Consider the following 22,178-nt stretch of genomic DNA (forward strand, 5'->3'; position numbering starts at 1 on the left):
TCCATTCCAATTATCGTCCCATTGCAATTACTTCTACTCTTTCTAAAGTAATAGAGAAATCAATTAACCGCCAACTCTTAAACTACCTAAAAACGTTCCATCTGATCAACGATTGCCAGTATTGATTCTATCAGTGTCGATCCACTGATGATATTCTGGCTTATGTTTCCCATTTGTGGACAAATTCAATGGAAACGTTCGGTGAAACACAAGTAGTTGCTCTTGACATCTCAAATGCTTTTGATCATGTTTGGCATTAAGATCTTCTAATCAAGCTTTCATCTTATGGTTTGCCAACTGTTTTTTGTAATTGGTTATCCAGTGTTCTCACCGATCGCTCACTGAGGGTGATGGTAGATGGCTCTCTGTCTTCTAACTTCTCCACTAATGCTGGTGTTCCCCAAGGTTCAGTTTTTTCCCCCCACTCTTTTCCTCTTGTATATTAATGACCTTCTTCCATTGACTGGAAATCCTATCCATAGTTTTGCCAATGATAGCAGATTGCATTCCACTTTCCATTTTGAGAAAACTTGCCCTGCCCAACCAGCTTCAACTTCTTGAATATCTGCAACCAATTCCTTAAATGCCAATCTCCAGGTAATTCTGCAGTCGGGCAAAGACAACTTAGTTGATTTCAATCCTTCTAAAACTCAGTCTTGTCTTATATCTCGCAAAAAGGATTCTTCTGCTCCTATGCTTATCTTTAGTGACACTCCGATTTCTAGGCAAAATGATATATCTCTTTTGGGGATTACCATGACTTCTAATCTCTCTTGGCACAAGCACATTACAAATATTGCTTCTTCTGCATCTAAAAAACTTGGTTTTCTCTTTCGCTCTCGGAGTTACTTTTCTTCCAAATAGCTGTTCACTCTGTATAAATTGCAAATCCGCCCTACCATGGAATATTGTTCCCACATCTGGGGCGGTGCCCCTAAAACCTCTCTCAGGCTTCTTGATTTCGTTCAGAAGAGAGCAGTTAGGTTAATTAATGATTCATCTCTAACAGAGTCTCTCCACTCACTGTCTCATAGACGTACTGTTTCTGCTGCATGCCTTTTCTACAGATACTTCCATGGGCACTGTTCTTCTGAATTGGCTTCTATAATTCTCTCTCTCTCTCTCTCTCTCTCTCTCTCTCTCTCTCTCTTCAAAACAGTCTGAACACGTGCTGCCACCAGCCAACATCCATTTACTGTGCAACTTCAAACTCACAGAACCAACTTTTCATCTTCCTCATTTATTCATTCAACTGCCGATTTCTGGAACAACCTTCCTTCATATGTATTTCCTGAAAATTACAGTCTACAGAAGTTCAAGTCTAATGTCAACAAATATCTTCTTTTGTCTTCTCAACCTCCAACTCAAGCACAGTACTAAGTACTAAAGGTTCTAATACCTCTTGTGTTTGGGGTTTTCATAAAAAAAAAAAAAAAAAAAAGCAGTCCTCGATCCGTTCATTAAGTTCAATAAGCTTCCACAGTGTATATATAATCTTGCAGACAAGTTTCATTCTCTTCACTTCTACATTTTGAATATACAAATTTCTCCTACACTAATTCTTTCTTCAAGCCAAAATTTATGCCATTTTTTAAAATTATACGAGGACAGCCCTAAAAGTAATGTTCCACATTTAAAACAAAATAAATAAATTCATATAAGAAAAATATCAAAATTATTATAAGCTTTAACTTTTATCCTTGTTACAAGGTTTCAAATATTGCTGCTTAAGGTGCTTAATGATTATTACACAAAGTGCAAGTGCAAGTGCAATTAGTCATCAGAATTTAACCTAACATCAGATGATACATTGGGAGTGGGGAACAAATAGTTTCATAGTTCTTGAAGTCTTTTGCACTTTTTTTTTTTTTTTTTTGGAACAACTTTCTATCTGTACCCACAGAGATATTGTATACCTTTCAGGTTACAGGGTATAGCATCATGAAAATTTAATATTATGATCCTAACACTCAGAGAAAGTCATTTACTGATTTCTTTTCTGTGGCAGAGTGATACCTTCACAACGGTGTTTAATTTTATATGTCTGTGTGTGTGTGAGAGAGAGAGAGAGGTTCACAAAAGCAAAAGCAATTGTTAACCGTTCTTAAATGTTAATTATGCATTATCTGTAAGAATATTCTGAAGCACTGCAGTTAGAAGAAAGTTAAGGCTTACAATACCAATAGTTTCATCTTTATCTAGTCCAAAATCATTTTTTAAATAAATATGTGGCATTACTTTTTGGATTATCCTGATATGTTCTATTATTGTTTTCTCTTTCTCTCAAATTATTTAGCAAAATGAAAATTATCAATGGCAAAAAAAAAAAGATAAGAAACTTATTACTCACATCAATGTATGCCTGTCTCAAAAGAGAAGAGTTAGTCCGGTCATACCAAGGTGTATACATGAAAGCAATGGCTTCAAAAATAGCCTTGGCATTAACAGTATAGTTGTACATGTTCATAAATTTTTTTATTTTTTCATGAAAAATATCTTCAGTGATTTCATATCCTGATTGCTGAAGGCTAGGATCATCTCCTATAAACAAACAAACTACTATAAACAAAAGACTTGCTAGTTAGTATAAAAATAAATATCCATCACGAAAACTTCAAAATAAGCAAATAGCTTTGAAGAAATGGTTATATTCTGAGTGGTTTACAAATTTTTATATTCCATTCCATTTATTCTACCCAATTTTTGGAACTGAAACTGTATTATGACAATAGTAAACACAGAATATTAAATTAATAAACTGATTTATTTCATGTGCAAAAGCAAATTGAAATACTCTTCTTATTTAATTACATCTTCAAATTATTCATATTTCCAGAGAGAAAACTTTTTTTTAAAATTTGTCTATAATTATTGTTTAGTTTTGCATTGTTGATATATACATAGCAAAAAAATTTTACAAGCAGATGGAATGAGATTCAATTTTACCTGAAACAATATTTAACCAACAGAGGTGCTACTTGGCATCAAATGATGAGACAACTGCGATACAACTAGAGACTGCTTTGCAGCACATACAAGTAACTACAATAACAAAATTTTTCTTGTCTGTAAAGATGTCCTCTGAGGAACAGAAATGATTGCAATGCTTAGTATTAAACGAACAACAAAGGGGGAAACAGAAAATACTAGATTCACTACTTGCTCATTTCTTAACCTCAACGCAATGCTAATATTACTGTTTGTTCAAAAATGTTTTGAGTACCCTCCCATTCATGGATTTCATTCCATTTTGAGACAACAAACTTAGTAACATTTTTTTATTTAATTTAAATCAGTCTGAAATATGTTTACAATCTTTTGCATCAACGTTTACATATTTACAATGTTTTCAATATTTTGCATCAACATTTACACATCAGGAGTTATTCCCCTCAGTGAGGGGAATGCCAGAATTGCATTAAACTCGGGCAGTGAGCTAAATGATTTTGTAATAACTGAGAGCAAAGTGGAGCAGAAATTGTTGAAAACATAAGAAGGCACCTGGGGTGATAGGATCTATCTTATATTAAAGGAGGCAGCAAAGGAAGTAAGCAAACCCTTAGCCATAATTATGAGAGCTTCCTTGGACTCAGGGGAGGTACCCATGGACTGGAGTGCAAATATTACCCCAATTCACAAAGGAGGATCAAAGGATAACACAAGTAATTACGGACCTGTTACTTTAACTTCTGTTCCAGGGAAATTAATGGAGGCACTGGTTAAAAAAGCACGGCAGGATTATCTAGACAAGACAATGTCTAGATGATTATAGTTTGTTTAATCATCGGTTAAACAAACTATAATCATCTAGAGATTAAATAACCAAACTTCAGTTATAGTTTGGACACAGCATGGGTTTGTTAAGGGGAAGTCTTGTCTGACCAGTTTGATTGGATACTACTGTTGTTGTTATTTGGATTTTAGGAGCATTAGCAACTAAGGCCATATTGCTCCGGGGATATGTGGTGGTCATTCCCTGACCTTTCCACATCCTTCGTATTTGGTGGTCACGGACTTGAACCCCGGTCTAATCAAGAAGCTTGTGCTACACACTGCTGCTCCTGGCCACCTGGCTATGGAGGCACCAATTGGATACTATGTTGTGCTCACAAAGAAACTGGATGTAACGAATAATTTTGATATCATATACTTGGACCTTAGAAAGGCTTTTGATACTTTTGCACATGGAACACTGCTGTACAAATTGGAGCTGGGTGGCATTAAAGGCAAGCTGCTGCTATGGATAAAGGGATGGATGAGAGGGAGAAGACAGAGAGTGGTAATCAATGGACACTGCTCTTCGTGGACTAACGTTATTAGTGGAGTCCCCCAGGGTTCGATGTTGGGTCTATTCTTGTTTTCTGTATTTATTAATGATATTGATGAAGGTATATATCAAACTTAATGTCTAAGTTTGTAGACAATACGAAAGTTGGCAGGGTGTCAGGGTTGTTAATGACACCAATGACAGCAGACTACTGCAACAGGATCTAGAAAATATCCTGTTGCAGATGGGCTGAGAGTTGGCAACTGAAGTTTAACATTGACAAATGTAAAGTACTGCAGTAAAACCAGAGTAACAAATCAACTGTGTGGTAGTACACTCAGGGTGGTAGAGAATGAAAAGGACCCTGGGGTAATTGTACAGTCAGATATGAAGTTTTCTGAGCAGTGCAGACGGTCTGCAAGAGTAGGTAATGGTGTCTTGTCAATGATATAAGAGGAATTTTTCTAGCAGGGATAAGGAGGTGATCATGCCCTCGTATAAGGCAATGGTCAGGCCATACCTTGAGTAGTGCATACAAGTCTGTTGACCTTATTTTAGTAAGGATGTAGGCTGCTGGATTGAAGGGCAACAAGATTGGTGAGGGGAACAACGGGTTGCTCTTACAAAGAAAGGCTTAAGTCTCCAAACTGCAGCATCTGGAGACTAGGCACCTGCAAGGTGATCTTATTGACATGTATAAGGCCTTGAATTGTTTCAACAAGCTCAATGCTGATGGGATTCTTCCTTTTCCACTTGCTCAAATTAAGTGCCCGAGGGGACAGAAATTCAAATTGAGGAAAGATAATTGTAGAATAGGTGTGCAGAAATTTGCCTTTAGCCAGCGGGTGGTTAATTAAAGATTAGTGAATGGAACAAAGGGTTGTTCTTATGAAGAAAGGCTTAAGTTTTGCAAATTACAGTGTCTGGAGACTAGGCACCTGCGAGGTGATCTGACTGATTTGTATAAGGCCTTGAATGGTTTGAGCAAGCTCAATGCTGATGGGATTCTTCCTCTTGCCCAGATTAATCGCCTGAGGGAACATAAATTGAAATCGAGGAAAGACAATTGGAAATTTGCCTTTAGCCATTGGGTGGTTGATTGCTGGAACAAAATTTGGAGCGAATGGATGGGTGAAATGGGAATGATTTTTTTTTTTTTTTTTCTGGCTGATGCTATATAATCTTGCTTTCTTGCATCATATGCCTCTACTAATGCTTATGCTAATCAACATTTCATACTATATTTCATGTTGTCATTTCTCAAATGACAACAAAAGAGCTATCTTTTGTTGTCATTTGAGAAATTAAGAGAACAGGCCCAACACAGCTGAGTGATCAAGTGAGAGACTGCAGTAATGCACATGTTTGAGTCAATCATGGTTCATTAAATGTATGCTCCTGTGACCTAGTGGTCATGCAAGAATATAAACAAGTACATTTTTCTTATTCTTAAGGTGTGGAGGGGTAAGGGGAGGATATTAGCATTTGTGCTCAGACTGAAAGGCAAAGGGAAATATTAAGATTTTACAAGCTTCAGAGAATGGCATAAGTTCTATGACTGATCAATAAACAGTGCAGAATTCCAAAGAGTATGCTATTCACCAGTATGAAAGATCAAAAAAAGATTGAAAGCTTAGAGAAATCTGCTGTGCCAGAAGACAAAAGGCAGAGTAACTTTTCAAGGTTTGGATACTTCACATTTCATGCTCTATTTCTCTAAGCTTTCAGTCTTTTTTTTTTGATCTTAAGAATAATGAATAGTACACTCTTAGGAATACCAAACTGTTTAGCAATATCAGTCTTCAACTTCTCACCATTATCTACAGCTTGGGAAATCTTATTTTGTCTGTGACTGGCAAAGCTACCTGCTTTGTAGAAGTCATGCCAATAAACCAAGTCTCTATGTACCATATAAAAGAGGGAAATGAACTACTACCAGTAAAGGTTAATTTCATTATGTCAATGAACATGAGAAATTGCCAATGAGTATGGGGAATTACCAATGAGCGATTTTTCAGTGTTCTTCCCAGGATCTATCGAATGGGTGCACCGCCCGTGAATTTACCTGACCACCTGGCTAAAATTTAAGTGATTCTCGTGGCACCGCATGGTACTGATCTCGATCAATATTAATTCTAACATACTATGCATTAGTGCCAATATTCTTTCATTTTGAAATGTGAATATTGTGAGAAAAATGTAAAAAAAAACCATTCCCATAGATGGAATTCTTTTAAAAAACTACCATTCGCATAGATGGAATTCTTTTAAAAAACTACCATTCCCATAGATGGAATTCTTTTAAAAAACTAAGGCTAAACCACCTGTGTATCAGATGAATATTGAAGATTTCAAGCATTCCAATGGATGGTTCCAGAAATTTAAGACTCGCCTCGGGCTTTAAAAAAGTATTTGGCAAAAGTGCAGCCATCGATACTGAAGCAACAAAAAATGATAGGAAAAATCATTTTAAAATGTTTTATTGATATAAGACTAAAATGACACCTTCAATGCTAAAGAAAGTGGATTTTATTTTTTGGTTGCTAATGGATAAAATGCCTACATGTAAAGGTGAAAAACATAATTGTGGAACAAAGGCAAAACATTGGATTACCATTCTCCTAGTGGCAAGATGCTACCTCTTTTAATAGTGGGAAAGTCCAGAAACACCCAATGCTTTAAAGATTTGAAGACATTAACATTAGTAGTGGGAAATGATGCAAGAAAGCAAGCTTATCATCAGCCAATTTCACCTATACATTACCTCCATAGTTTGTATAGCTATTTCTTGAATTTATTTTAGCTACCAACTTCCACAATAACAGATGGAAGTTTCTCTAGCAATCAATCACCACCCGCTGGCTAAAGGAAAGCTTCTGTATATCAATTGTGCAACCATCCTTCAATTTGAATTTGTGCTACCTCACGTGAGTAATCTGAGCAAGCAGAAGAATCACATCAGCATTCATCTTGCTTAATCCATTCAAAGCCTTAAAAACCTCAATCAGATCACCTTGCAGGTGACTAGTTTGCAGATGCTGTAATTTGCAGAACTGAAGCTTTTCTTGATAAGAACAGCCTTTTGTTCCACTCACCAATTTTATTGCCCTTCTCTGTATTTATTCCAGCAGCTGTACATCCTCCTAAAATGAGGCCTCCAGACCTGTATGCAGTATTCAAGATGTGGCCTGACCAATCCATTATACAATAGGATAATCACCTTATCTTTCCTAGAAAAATTCCTATATATCATTGACAAAACCCCATGAGCTGTCCCGGCAGCCTGTCCGTATTGCTTACAAACCTTCCATATCTGACTGCACAATTACCCCCAGGTCTTTTTCATTTTCCACTATTCTGAGTGTAGCGTCACAGAGCTAATATGTTACACTGGGGTTACTGCAACACATACACAGTACTTTGTATTTGTCATCATTAAACTTCAATTGTCATTTCACAACCCATCTGTCTAACTTTTATAGATCCTGCTGCAGTAGCATACCATCATAACTGCCATTAACCACCCCGCCAACCTTTGTATCATCTGCCAACTTGGACATTAAGCCTGATGTGCCTTCATCAACATCATTGATAAATATAGAAAACAAAAACGTGCCTAATACCAAACACTGAGGAACTCCACTAATAACATTAGTCAACAAAGAACAGCATCCATTGATTATCACTGTCTTATTATTATTAATAGCCATATGGTGCAAGGAAGCCTGAGGCTTATGCTGCACCAGAAAAAAAAAAAAAAAATTCCGCGTTACCCTGAGAGAGAGAGAGAGAGAGAGAGAGAGAGAGAGAGAGAGAGAGAGAGAGAGAGAGAGTCAAAAGTAGAAGGGAATCACCAAGAAAGAGAAGAATGATGATATCCAGCTCAGGACCCAGGGTGTGCCAAGCCCATACTCACCAGATGTGAGCCCCCAGTCTTCTCCCAATCAACCACCCCTTTATCCATATCTGTATAGCAGCAATTTGCCCTTAATCCCACAATGCTACCATTTGTAAAGCAGTCTTTTATGTGCAACAGTATCAAAAGCATTCCTAAAAATTCAAATATATGATATAAAAATTATTTTTGCATCCAGTTCCTTTGTGACTACATCGTAGTATCCAATCAAATTGGTCAGACAGGATTTCACCTTAACATGCTTTCCACACAGCACAAAAGCTTAGTAGCTTCTATGCTGTGTGAGAAATATAACTGCAGTCTTGTCTAGATGATCCTGCATTATTTCATTTATCAGTGACTCCATTATTTTCCCTCGAATAGAAATTAAACTAACAAGTCCATAATTACTTGTGTCACCCTTTCCCCTCCCTTTGTGAATTAGGGACACATTTGCACATCCTCAGTCTGTGCAGGACCTATTTTAGGCCTATGCAAACTAGGCATGTGCCTGGGGACCATAAATGGCAATGTACACAACCAAAATCAGTGATATCCAGTAGCATAGTGATGTACATGACTGTTCATGTTAAAATTTGAAAATAAAATACTTTCAAACTGCAATATCGTAGCTTTTAGTCAATAGGCACGGGCTGCCAACATATTCAGATTTGCATATATACATGGTTCTTAAAATTAAAATATCCCTATGCAGAGGGCTGTGGAGCGAGTTCTAAGGCTCGTACTGAGGAGAAATTTGGACAACAGATACAATAAAGAATGCACTCGCCATTTATTGGAAAAAAAAATTAGTTACAAAATTTGTCACTGTATGGCGTGTAACTATCTTAGTTACATTTATGCAAATAATTTATGTTATTTGCATAATCGTAAGTTATTGCCACAGTGCCACTACTCAGCTCAGTTCTACTGTATTGTATAAAAGCAAAGCAGTCTCTTCAAAATCATACAGTAGATGTTTGCCTGCATTACAGAAGCAAGGCCAACAATGTTGCAAGAAAAGGTGCTATTAGTAAAGCTGTACTATCAGAAGAACAGGAACAATGCAGCTGAGGCTATCAGAGAATTCCGGCGTCAGAAGCACATAAGGCCCACGTGGACCTATGACTGTTTGTGCTGTCCGCAAAATGATTGCGAAATTTGAAGCGACAGGACATCTTGATGTTCAACCAGGTAGAGGTCGAAAACGAGTGGACTCCTCTAGTGTTGAAGATGTGGCTATGGCTGTTATGGATTTATCAAGTCAATCTCCATGTGGTAGTGCAAGTGTGCCAGCTGTTTCTCATGTCATACAGCATGTCCATGCTGTATTCCACTGTAAGGCTAGTAATGCGTCAGGTGTTGTGGTACTACCCTTACGAGATGCACATGCTACAGCAGCTAAAGCACATGGTGATGCAGATATTCGTTTCACATATGCATTTCAGTTTCTGGCACGAATGACAGTGGATATCACTTGACCATGGAACATCCTTTGGAGTGATGATGAAGTTTTCCAGTGGGGATAAGGAATTGATTATCCCATTGTATAAGGCAATGGTAAGGTGAAATCTGCAGTATGTATACAGATCTGGATTCCTCTTTTTGTGAAAGATGCGGATAACTAGGAAAAGATACAGAGAAAAGAAACAAGATTAGTGAGGAGAACAAAAGGTTACTCTTGTCAAGAATGGCTTCAGTTCTGCAAGTTGCAGTGTCTGGAAACTAGGCACCTGTGAGAAAATTTGATTGGAATGTTTAAAGCTTTGCATGGACAAGTAAGCTAAATGCTGATGCTAACCTTTTCTTGCTCAGATAACACATGAAAATTTTCTTTCAGATAGTGGGAAGTAGAATGAATTTAAGAACTAGACAAATTATTAGAGGGATGGACAGGTGATGTGAAAGTTTTTTTTTTTTTGTCAAATAAGCTTGCTTTCTTGAATCATTTGCCACACTACTAATACTAAGTTTTGGTTTATTGATGTCCAATTAACGATAGGAAAAAAGTTGATGAACACTGGAAAATTTTAGTCTCTTGTAAAAGGTGTGCCTAAAGGACATGAGTGGCCTGGTCCTAGATGACGGTTTTTAGATTATATGCTTTTAGAGAGTACATGTTTGTTCCTTAGGTGGATTTTGATATTTGCAAACTTCTCAAAAGTCGTGTTTCACTAGTTTGAAGTGAAATCTGGTATTTGCATAATTCTTAGATTTTTGATTTTATAGTTCTGAATGGCTTGCTACTTGAACTTTTCTTAGAAATTATTTTCACCAAAATGCAGATAGATAATTTTGTTCTTTGAAATGGTGGTTTGTTTTGGAACACTGCAAGCACTGAAATAAAGGAATGTATTGTAGCATTTATTCATTCAGAATTCTATTACATAAATGAGAGCTTACATAAGCTCAATTTTTTCTAAGTTCTATTAATATTTTAGAAATAAACAAGGAGCTACCTTTTATTCAGTCAGTAGGATTTCTTCTTTACCAATTCTCCTTATACGAATAAATTACGAAATGATACGTTAAAACCAGATTACATAATTTAAAACTCAATGTGTTCCTCACTATTGACACACGGGCAGTCCAATACTCCAGGATCACAGTGGTGAACCCCAACCCGACCCCAGAAATTTCAAACCCCCGTGCAACCTTTAGAGTGAAGGAAGACATGAATGAAAGTTTATGACAAAATGTCTTCCTTCACTAAAAGTTGCATGGGGATTTTGATATTTCTGGGGTCGGGTTGGGGTTCACCACTGTGATCATGGAGTATTGGACTGCCCGTGTGTCAATAGTGAGGAATACATTATGAGTTTTAAATTATGTAATCTGGTTTTAATGTATCATTTCGTAATTTATTCGCATAAGGAGAAATGGTAAAGAAGAAATCCTACTGACTGAATAAAAGATAACTTCATGTTTATTTCTAAAATATTCAGAATTCTGCACCGACAATCACAGATTTCAAGAACATCCCAAGCCAGGGCAAGGAACAAGAAAGTTGTTCTCCATGGTGATACATACTCAGCTTTAAAGATTCTGTTGATTATTTTGTGGGATTTGCTTTTTTTTTGTCCTTTTGGATTGGGATTTTGGCAGAGGATGGCTAAAGGATCAAACTGACTTTTTCTGAGATGTGAAAAGCCAATACAGGTTGGTGTGACTTGTGCAGGGTAACAGGAAGGCTACAATCAAATAAAAATTCAGTACAACAGTGCTAACCACAAAGGTATTTCAGAATACACAACTCACTGTACCATGTCATAGATGGTTATTGTTATTGTACTGGATTTTTATTTGAGTGTAGCCTTCCTGTTACCCCAAAACAATCATGCCATCCTCTGTTGACTTCTCATATCAATGACCTGTTTCCAAACACAGAATCACTGTTAGCTGTCACTGGCCCAATCTCAATATACCATATACCTTGTACACATAAACTCCAGCAGGATTGCAGCTTCCAAGATTTTCATACCAGTACATTTGATAACAACTGACACCCCACATTTAAAGTCACTCAACTCTTTTGCTTTGCCCATTTTTGCACTGAAATGCACACATACAGCATCTCTACATAACCGCCAACCTGCTTTATATCACATGGTACTAATACTATGCTGTTAATACCATGCTCCATTTTATGAAATAAGTAGGTGTACCTAATAAAGTGGCCACTCAGTGTATAAAAGGAATTGTATCTTCATGGGTATATGGAGCACTTTATTTATTCAGAAGACTTTTCTATGCTTCTTGTGTACCTTGGTTTTAAATGTTGAAAAAAAATTAGTTTATGAAAAGAAAATAAAGAAAATTAGAAAAATAAAATTGAAAATTAATTTAAAGATTTACTGAAAAATAATTATAAATATACTTTTCAAAGTGTAACTTAAATTAATACCCATTTTCCATATTTTTATATAAATGTGCAATAAAAGCATTCACCAAATTGATAAAAATAATTATGAAATCTTTTAAAGATGAAGAATAATTAAATTACTTAAGAATATTGATGCTTCATCTTTAGTTACACCAGACATATAAGCAAAGTTTTGTGGAAACTGCAAGTTCTGATTCTGTAATAATTTTAATGGACTCTCTGGTAAAAACTGTTTGTGATTGGGCCGCCTTCCTGCATCTACAACTGGTCCCCATGGCAACCACCCAATACGAGGCTATTTATAAAGAACACAAAAGGGTTATTAATGTTGCAAGGAAAAAAAAACAACAGATATGTAGCATCATGCTTAGAAAAATAAAATAAAATTCTGGCAAGTTAGGCAATATATAGTCATGTTTTGAATATACATATATTACCTGAATAGTTTTTAACTTTCAACAAAAGAATTAATGCTTTTAAGAACTATGTATTTTAAAGGTTATAACTACAGTCACTTTAATACATGTTCAATGTATTAAAGTGAATGTAGTGGTGATTGACAAGATAATGGAAACACCTGTCGAAATTTATTCAATATGGTGTTGGGCAACTGTGCAGGATAGCATGGCATGGAATCCATAAGACTGAAAATGTACTACAGGGATCTGTCATTTTTTATCTGCAAGGATTGCCAGCAATTCACATAGGTTGAATGGTGGCAAAAACCACTACTGTTACAGAACCTCCCACAAATGGGAGTGACAGGGCAGATGGGTAATTTTGTCCTTGTGATCCTCAAAACACTGCATGATATAATAAAGGCCTTGCCCTGTGATCCTGGAAGATCTACACAGGCAGAAATGATGCAGCACAAATCAGGTAATTGATCAAGATAATTACACAGCTCACACCTGTGAGATGACAATCTACTGGGAGAAGGAGGAGACCCAGGCCATGCTAGGTAAATGCACTTCCTATCATTAAGAAACAATTCGGGTCCTTGCCTGGATGCAAGCATTCCAGAAGCATTCCTACATTTGCTACACAGTTAATCTCATATTATGAGCAAGCATGGCACACAAGCAGACTTTGAATGAGACGTAACAATTGAAGCCCAGCTGGCAGAATTTGTGACACATAAGGAACTGTCTCAAAGGTGAGATCAGCAGGCAGTATAGAATTCAATGTGGGTTATCAGCAAATTGTCTTCATGAAACACCAGAATTAGTATTAGCAGTGGCAAATGATCCAAGAAAGCAAGCTTATAGCATCAGTCAAAAAAAAAAATCCATTTAATAAATTTATTTATTAAATGGATATAATATCCTTGAATTTATTAAAACTGTCCACTTCCACAACTGGTTGGAAGCCTATTCCAGCAATCAACCACCTGTTGGCTGAAGACAAACTTCCACACATCTATTCTGCTACTATTCTTTCTCAATTTGAATTTATGTGCCCTCATGTTCATAGTCTGAGCAAGAGGGAAAAATCCCATCAGAATTGAGTTTGCTGAAGCCATGCAAAGCCTTAAACACCTCAATCAGATCATCTTACAGGTGCCTTAGTCTGCAGACTGTGCAATTTGCAAAATCAAAGCTTTTCTTGGTAAGATCACCCCTTTGTTCCCCTCACTAATCTCATTGCTCTTCTCTGTAATCGTTCCAGCAGCATCCTTTCTAAAATTAAGCCTCTAGACCTGTATGCAGTTCTCAGCATGTGTCCTGACCATTACTTTATACAATGGTATATAATTGCCTTCCTATCCCTGATAGCAAAATTCTTGTATAATCATTGATAAAACTGCATGAGCTGTCCTGGCAGCCTACAAAACTATTTCTAAAAATAGGTATAATTGTTTATTTCCAAATTGAAAATACGAATACGAGTATGTACATAATGGAGTCAAATGTTTTATTTTCTTACACTTTTGCAGTGACAGCTGTCTTTGCAATATTACCATCACAAAAGGCCACTTTGGTCAGAGGAACTTGTAACTGAATAACAAGTCTTGTGATCATGAGTTTGACCCAAAGCTTTGGTCACAAGTTCTTGTGACCAAAGTTTTGGGTCAAACTTGTTACAGAACAAGTTCTTGTGACTGAAGTGACCTTTTGTGGCGGTAATATTGTAAAGACAGCTGTGAAGAAGTGAAGAAGTGGTAAGAAAAAACACAAAATGTTTGACTCCATTATGTACATATTATCCAATTTGGAAATAAACATAACTATACCAAAATAGGTTTGAGTGCTTTATTATCTTCAAACAAATATATTTCTTTTGGAGAAAACATAATTTAATTAATATTTAATTTAAAAAATTTATAATTTATAATGAATCTAGAAGAAATGAGTAAATCACATAAAGAAATTTGAAAGTTCTTCAATTTTCAGACTTAAATTATCGCTGGTGAAAATAACACATTGGAAAAAAATAGTGAAGAGCAAAGTTTTCCAACACACAATTTTTGAAAATAATATCGATATAGAGTTCTACTTTTTTTTTTTTTTTTTTTTTTTTATGAAAACCCCAAACACGAAAGGTATCAAAACCTATAGTACTTAGTACCGTGCATGGGTTGAAGGAGAAGTATGGGGGGAGGGGGGGTGCCGGAAACTTTGCTCTAAAGACTAAACATGGGTTTCACCACTTGCTTCATTGTTAATTCCTTTTGTGTAATTTTCTCATTCATTTTTTTTTATTTAAAATTAACTACACTTTAAAAATTTTAAATACTGGAGGGCATTCCTTGATTTGAAGTATGATCAACAGGATAGGTTAAAAAACCTTTAAAGGTTGGCATGATAAACGTAAGCCAGAATAGCCAACATTTAAATACATATGTTATTATTATTATTAGTCATATAGTGCAAGGAAGCCTGAGCTTTATGCTGGGCCAGCATAAAGCTGTACCCAAGTGATACCTACCCACCCACTGAAGAAGGGCCAAATAGCCCTGAAACAGTGCCGTCTGAGTGGTGGTATCTGAGAATAAGTAACATTAGTCTTCTCCTTAGGTGAAGCGTTTACTTATTCGAAGTAGTGCAATATCATGGCAACTCGTTGTGAAGGTATTCACAATATGAGATATAACTTAAAGCGATGCCGCCTTACAAATATTCTGTTAATTCAGAAATGGCTTTGTATTAATGATGCTATTGCACTTAATATATACCTAATCTAAACTTGCTCGCAGCTTGAGGTTTTAGCCCTAAACGCATCTTAGAGTAGTTAAGTTTATTAAATATATGACATGGATAGAGATAACACTGACAGTAATGGTGAGTAATATTTTTTTTTTTTTTTTTTTTTTTTTGGTAGTTGTTGGCGTATCGGCTTCTGTGGCCATAATGCACCTCCCAAGGTTTTTGCAGTACTTTGTTCCAAGCCCGAGGCGGGATTCGAACCTGCAACCTTTGGGTTGCCAGGCAGGCACTTTACCCACCTAGCTAGCCCGGTCAGCATGGTGAGTCATAGTATAAAATTTTATTGCAGGTGCTGAAGAGACATACACGATATTGGTGTTTGAAAATTTTGTCTCTAATAGCGACACATATATAGACCATAGCCTCATACATTACACAAAATGGAGACTTGATACCTTGTTGCCTTGGATATTTACTGGCTTGGGTTAGCCACCTTTAGGGAAAATCCATTAAATATTTATATCTGATCATATACTGTGGACATATTAGTGTTTTATTACTTAGAATTCACATTTACATTTTGGTAAATATCCCATAGACTAACATGGGGCTAGTTATAGGCTACTTTTAAAGGAACTTAAAGTGGCTATAACTCTCTCAATTTTGGGATTGAGCATCTTATATTTGAAGAAAAGAAACTTCTTGAAATTACTTATTTGGTGCATTTATTTTTCTAAGCCAAAAGGGGTCCCTGAGAAAAAAAAAGTTTGGGAAACACTGTCTTATATTATTACTATTTTAAATAAACAAAAGAAAATTTAAATGTCCCAGGAATTTCTAATTTTCTAAAAAAAAAAAAAAATATATTTTTCCTTATTTAAAGTCATTGGTCAGATAATGGAGTATCTTCTGCTCTTTGTTCTGCAGTTTCAAGTTGTTGATTTGTAGCACTATTCAGTGATTTTCTTTGTGAAGCTTCTGCAATAGATACAAATTCTTCTATCCTAGCCTGGTTTTTAATTACATCTCATACAATTTGTTTCCAAATTCATCTAGGCACATTATAGCCAGAGTAGTTTATGTGCCATCAAATCCCCACAACAACAACAACAACCAGATTCATCTGGAATGAATATAACCTCCACTTTTTTCACGTATTTTAATAATTATAATTTCAATTTTGTTTTTAACTGTTATATCAAGTTGAAAATCAATTTTGTTCATTCAACATTTTTAGAGGTTTACAATAACGTTGAGAAAAATGCTAAGGAAAGCATGTACATATGTGCAACGGTTGACAAACAAGCTTTGAAAACATTTAACAGATAACTGTGGAAATACCTGTACAGTGTGTGTGTGTGTGTTGTTTTTTTGAACATTAGCAACTAAGGCCATATTGCTCCGGGATATGCGGTGGTCATTCCCTGACCTTTCCGCATCTTCCGTATTTGGTGGTGACAGGCTTGAACCCCGGCCTAATCAAGAAGCGTGTGTTACGCACTGCTGCTCCTTCCCACCTGGCTACGGAGGCACGATCTGTACAGTACAATAGTTTCAAGATGACAGGGACTGAGTGGAAACAGATGCACAATCAATTTCCACCACATTATGAATTGACTTGCAGAGAGCAATGATACTCTCCATTAATTATGCTTTTTTAATAATTGGTACAAAAAAAAAAAAAACATGGCATAACATCTGGGAGCCAAGATAACTGGCATTCACAAGGAGCAAAACATTTTTTTAGTGAGAATTAAAAAAGATATATATACAAAGTTTCACCTTTATTTCTAATGTTCTGAGGTCACTGATCGTTCGACTTTCAAGGCAATCCACAAGCTTTGCAGATTCTGACATTGGACATCCTGTTGCATCTCCAACTGTACGGCTCACATTGTACATGAACACTGGATCTTCAATAACTGCCCAATCTGCCACTGCAGCACCACTCTGAGCTATTACCCTCTTTATCATTCCTAGTGAGAGAGAGTGAGAAATATGTTAAACAACAAATCATTATTACTCGAGCCAATGATTTTAAATGGATTGTTCATGTGAATCAGAGGGGTGTGTATTTCAAGTTATACTGAAAAAAAAAAAAAAAAAAAAACTTCTCAATACATAGATATATGAACATATATTCCAATATATCAAATCTACTTCCCTGGCACAGATTAAGGGTTTTCAGCCTCAAGTTTTACAACAATGAAGCTGTAACATATTTTTTTTTTTGGTAGTTGTTGGCGTATTGGCCTTGAATTGGCATTCAGAGTAGCTCCGACAAGCAGACGAATAACTGTGTTTAGATAATTTTGCTTGAAGAATCTGCTTATGTGATTCTATGAATTTTTAGTATTAGTAGTGTCAAATGATGAAAAAAAGCAAGTAAAAAAAAAAAAAAAAAAAAAAAAAAACAGAAAAAAACATGCCACGTCACTTACTCCTTCAATAATTTGTCTAGTTACTCCTTAAATTTATTCAGACTACTCACTTCTGAAACACCAGATGAAAATTTGTTTCAACAATCAACTACGTCCAGAGGTGTGTGGAAATTTGCTTTCAGCAAATTTCCACACACCTCTGAATTTTTATTGAAGAAGGATGGTCGCTCAAGTCTAATGTCAACAAGTATCTTCTTTCATCTTCTCAATCTTCAACATATATATGGTACTAAGTACTATAGGTCCTAATACTTCTCGTGCTTAAGGTTTAAAAAAAAAAAAAGTACAGGAAAGGCAACAAGATTGGTGAAGGGAACAAAAGGGTGCTCTTACCTAGAACGGCTCCAGTTCTGCAAATTGCAGCATCTGCAGACTAGGCAGCTGCGAGATGATCTGACTGAGGCATTAAAGCTTTGAATGGATTGAGCAGACTCAATTCTGATGGGATTCTTCCTCTTGCTCAGATTACACAAATGAGGGGGCATAAACTGAAATTTGGAAGGTCGGTTGCAGATTAGATGTGTGGAAGTTTGCCTTTAGTCAACAAGTAGTTGATTGCCGGAACAAACTTCCATCTGTTGTTGTGGAAGTTGATAGCTTAAATAAATTCAAAAAAGAAGTAGACAAACTATTGAAGAGAATGAATAGGTGAAATGGGAGGTGTCATGTTTTTTTTTTTTTTTTTTGCTGATGCTGTATAATCTTGCTTTCTTGCATCATATGCCAATACCAATGCTAATGGATTACAACAGAACATCTGTGTAGTTGGGATCACTAACTGCACAGTTAGTGATACAAATCTTTCTATGCTTATAATCATTAGTATTAGCCATGTGGTGCAAGGAAGCCTAAGGCTTATGCTGCACCAACCAAAAAAAAAAAAAAGTTTAAATAATAATAATAAAATTAAATAAATTGAATAATTAATAACAAAAGAAAAGGAAATAGACAATCTATGCATTTCCCTACTCCAGATTGAAGAATCTGCTTATGTGATTCTATGAATTTTTACCATAGGTAACTATCCTGCTGACTTTTGAATTTCCCCAAATTGTCAGCCACATGTAGGTTACTTATTCGAGTAATTTATAACTCTCTGGCTAAAATAAAACTTCCTGTAATCCAGTCTAAACATCTAACCCCCCAATAACTTATGGTCCCTAGTTCTAGAATCATTTATAACTGTGAAAATTTCGTCCTCATTCATTTTACTTTTGCCTCTCAGAGTTATAAACAACTCAAAAAGTATCCTCTAAGGTGCCTAGTTTCCAAGCTGTGCAATTTTTTTGAAGTCTTTCACACATATTTGAAGTCTTTCCTCATATCACCATTTGCTGATCTCACCAGGTAAGTTACCCATCTTTAGACCCTTTCATGAAGCTTGATGTCTTTTTTTAGGTGCAGTCTCCACACTTGAACATGTTATTCCAAGTGTGGTCTAACAATAGTCTTATATAATGGGATTATGATATACAGGCATACCTCGATTAACGTTACCTCTGATAATGAAGCTTCGATATAACGAAGTCGGCAATTTCAAGCCCCATTTAACATTAAAAAAAATTCCAGTTTAATCACCTGAAATCTAAACAAACTGAAGAAATTACGGAAACCTTTGGGGCTTCTCGTGGTTGGTTCGAGAAATTTGAAAAACGGGCCAGGATTCATAGTGTAAAACTAACACGAGAAGCTGCAAATAAGTTTCCAGAAAAACTAAAAGGAAATAATTGAACGTGAAAATTTTCCAAATTTGGTGTTCAATGTTGATGAAAGCGGTTTGTTCTGGAAACAGCTACCAACAAAAAGCTTCATTTCTATTGAAGAAAAATCAGCTGCTAGGTTCAAAGCAGCCAAAGACCGTTTAACGTTACTTTTTCGATCAAATGCCTCTGGCAATTATAAATTAAAATTGTTATTAGTTTACCATTCAGAAAATCCGAGGGCATTAAAAGGTAACATAAAAATGAATTTACCTGTAATATGGAAAGCAAATAGAAAAGCGTGGGTTACCAAGGAGTTATTTACTGATTGGTTTGTTAACCACTTTTGTCCTGAAGTAAAACGGTATTGTCAAAAAAAAACAACTTGGAAGAAAAAGCTCTTTTGTTGTTAGACAATGCTCCGGGACATCCTACTGATCTTAACACGTTGGACACATGCATTCCTGTCAAAGTTGTTTCTTCCAGAAAACACAACTTCCCTGATTCAACCATTGGATCAAGGAGTAATAGCATCATTTAAAGCTTATTATCTGCATCTAACATTGATCAAAATTTAGGTAAAATTTATTTAGGAAAACAAATTTTAAATAAAAATATTATTTTTTGTTGAACATTGGAATAATTTTTACAATGTGCAATTAATTATTTCACTTATTTAATATTTAATTCATTTAAAAAACAGAAAACACAACTCACGTTTTGTAAGCGGAGAGAGAGCATGAAGTCCAGCACTTGCAGCACCTGAACCAATGCCGAAGAGTGTAATATTATTCTCATCACCACGAAAAAACTGAATGTTGTTATAGACCCATTTAATGGCCATCACTTGGTCTAACATACCATAGTTACCTGGGGACACTTCATCTCCAGTTGCCAAAAAACCTGAAAAAATTTTAAACTACATTATTATGAATATTATGACAGTTAGTTATTTGTTATTTGGTTTTTAGGAGCATTAGCAACTAAGGCCATATTGCTCTGGGATATGCGGTGGTCATTCCCTGACCTTTCCGCATCCTCGGTATTTGGTGGTTCGAACCCCGTATCTGACTCGAACCCCGGTCTAATCAAGAAGCATGTGCTACGCACTGCTGCTCCTTCCCACCTGGCTACGGAGGCGCCAATATTATGACAGTATAATAGCAGTAATATATAAATATAATAAACAAAATAAATTGAAGACGTTGATCACAGTAGTAACCATTACAAACTGAATCTATATGTGCTGTTAATATAAATGAGTTCCTGGATCCAAGGCACTTTTATACGAGTGTTAGAAAGTTTTTCATTATATGGTATGTGGTCTTTATGTATAGTCTGATATCGAATAGCTAATTAGATCATTTAAATATCAACAGATATTTTCAGTTATAAATATCATCTAAACAGAGACTATTCACCAGTGGGAAAAATGGTCTGTTCAAAATTTTAAATACACTTTTTGCAAAACAGAAGGAAATTTTATAAAAACTTTTCATGTAGGATACATCTTACAATTTAAATTATTGGCTACAGGCAGTCTCTTTTTATATACCTTATATTAAGTCACTGGCTCTGTCATCAAATCTACTGATTGCTTTTTCAGTCACTTCTAATAGAGACAGAAGGTTGAAATTTTTGCATATTCCTAATTTGCATGACAATGCATTCTATCAAAATTTGAGCTAAATCTATCAAGCAGTGCACTGTGTGGCCATTGCATGTCATATATTGGCTACCTGGATTTATACCTGACCCGGATTTCGGACCTTTTCCCCACTTCTTATATGATTAGAAGGGTGTAATTTTGTAAACAATCTCTTTTGACATAATCATACTTTATTTATAAAAAATGTATGAAAATTTCTATTCATAAAAAAATAATAAAAATAAAAAATAATATAAAAAAACAAGTTTTTCAAAAATATAACTTAATTCCGATAAAATATAAGGTGTGGCCTTATATTTTAAGGCCACACCTTATATTTTATCAGAATTAAGGTATATTTTTTAAAAAATTGTTTTTTATATTATTTTTTATTCTTTCTTTCTTTGTCTTCGCCTTTTCCCACGTTATACGGGGTCGGCATTCAATGTTCCCAATTCATACTTTACATCCTCTTCTCCTCTAGTTGGATTAACTTCTTAACCGGAACACATCTATTGGTTTTGGCATAGTTTTTATGACCGGATGCCCTTCCTGACGTCAACCCTCACCATTTATCCGGGCTTGGGATTTAACCTGCCGATCTACTAAATCTGCCACAGCCATATAAATGGAGTAGCTCTTATTCAGTGATGAAGCTTCCTCGTGATGTCACAATTTAATAATTTTACGCAATTTATGCCGAATTTCTACTAGTGAACAAGCAGGTGGCACTGCTGTAGTTCTTTTATCTCCTGGAAACATCCAAATGGCTGACTCGGTAGAATTACCATGATCTTGAAAATACCAATAATGTATAACTCAGTAACACGTGAGTATTTTTAAATACAATTTGGTATCCTGAAAACTTCTACATCAAAGCTATCAGGTAGTACAACTATTCTACTAAGAATTCCCAGTGACTGATTATAGTTCCTTAAAATTATTTTTTATTATATACCTTATACTAAGTCACTGGCTCTGTCATCAAATCTACTGATTGCTTTTTCAGTCACTTCTAATAGAGACAGAAGGTTGAAATTTTGTGCATATTCCTAATTTGCATGACAATGCATTCTATCAAAATCTGAGCTAAATCTATCAAGCTGCACCATGCAGCCATTGCATGTCATATATCAGTTACTTGGATTTATACCTGACATGGATTTCAGACCTTTTCCCCACTTATCTGGTTAGAAGA

At 35.7% G+C, this 22,178-nt stretch overlaps 1 protein-coding gene across 1 annotated transcript in view; it reads right to left on the reverse strand.

Moving 5' to 3' along the window:
- Nucleotides 1-22,178, reverse strand: part of LOC150077657 (cholinesterase-like) — a 92,970-nt gene that overhangs the window by 47,409 nt on the left and 23,383 nt on the right. The window contains exons 4-7 of the mRNA XM_090384232.1: nucleotides 20,050-20,235; nucleotides 16,974-17,167; nucleotides 12,166-12,340; nucleotides 2,351-2,541 (exon numbers count right to left, since the gene is read on the reverse strand). Of these exons, the coding sequence (XP_090240358.1) occupies nucleotides 2,351-2,541; nucleotides 12,166-12,340; nucleotides 16,974-17,167; nucleotides 20,050-20,235 (746 nt within the window). The remainder of the gene's footprint in view (nucleotides 1-2,350; nucleotides 2,542-12,165; nucleotides 12,341-16,973; nucleotides 17,168-20,049; nucleotides 20,236-22,178) is intronic.

Source organism: Mastigoproctus giganteus, chromosome 11, assembly GCF_048544385.1.
Source record: "Mastigoproctus giganteus isolate SK-2022 chromosome 11, ASM4854438v1, whole genome shotgun sequence".
Taxonomy (NCBI): domain Eukaryota; kingdom Metazoa; phylum Arthropoda; class Arachnida; order Uropygi; family Thelyphonidae; genus Mastigoproctus; species Mastigoproctus giganteus.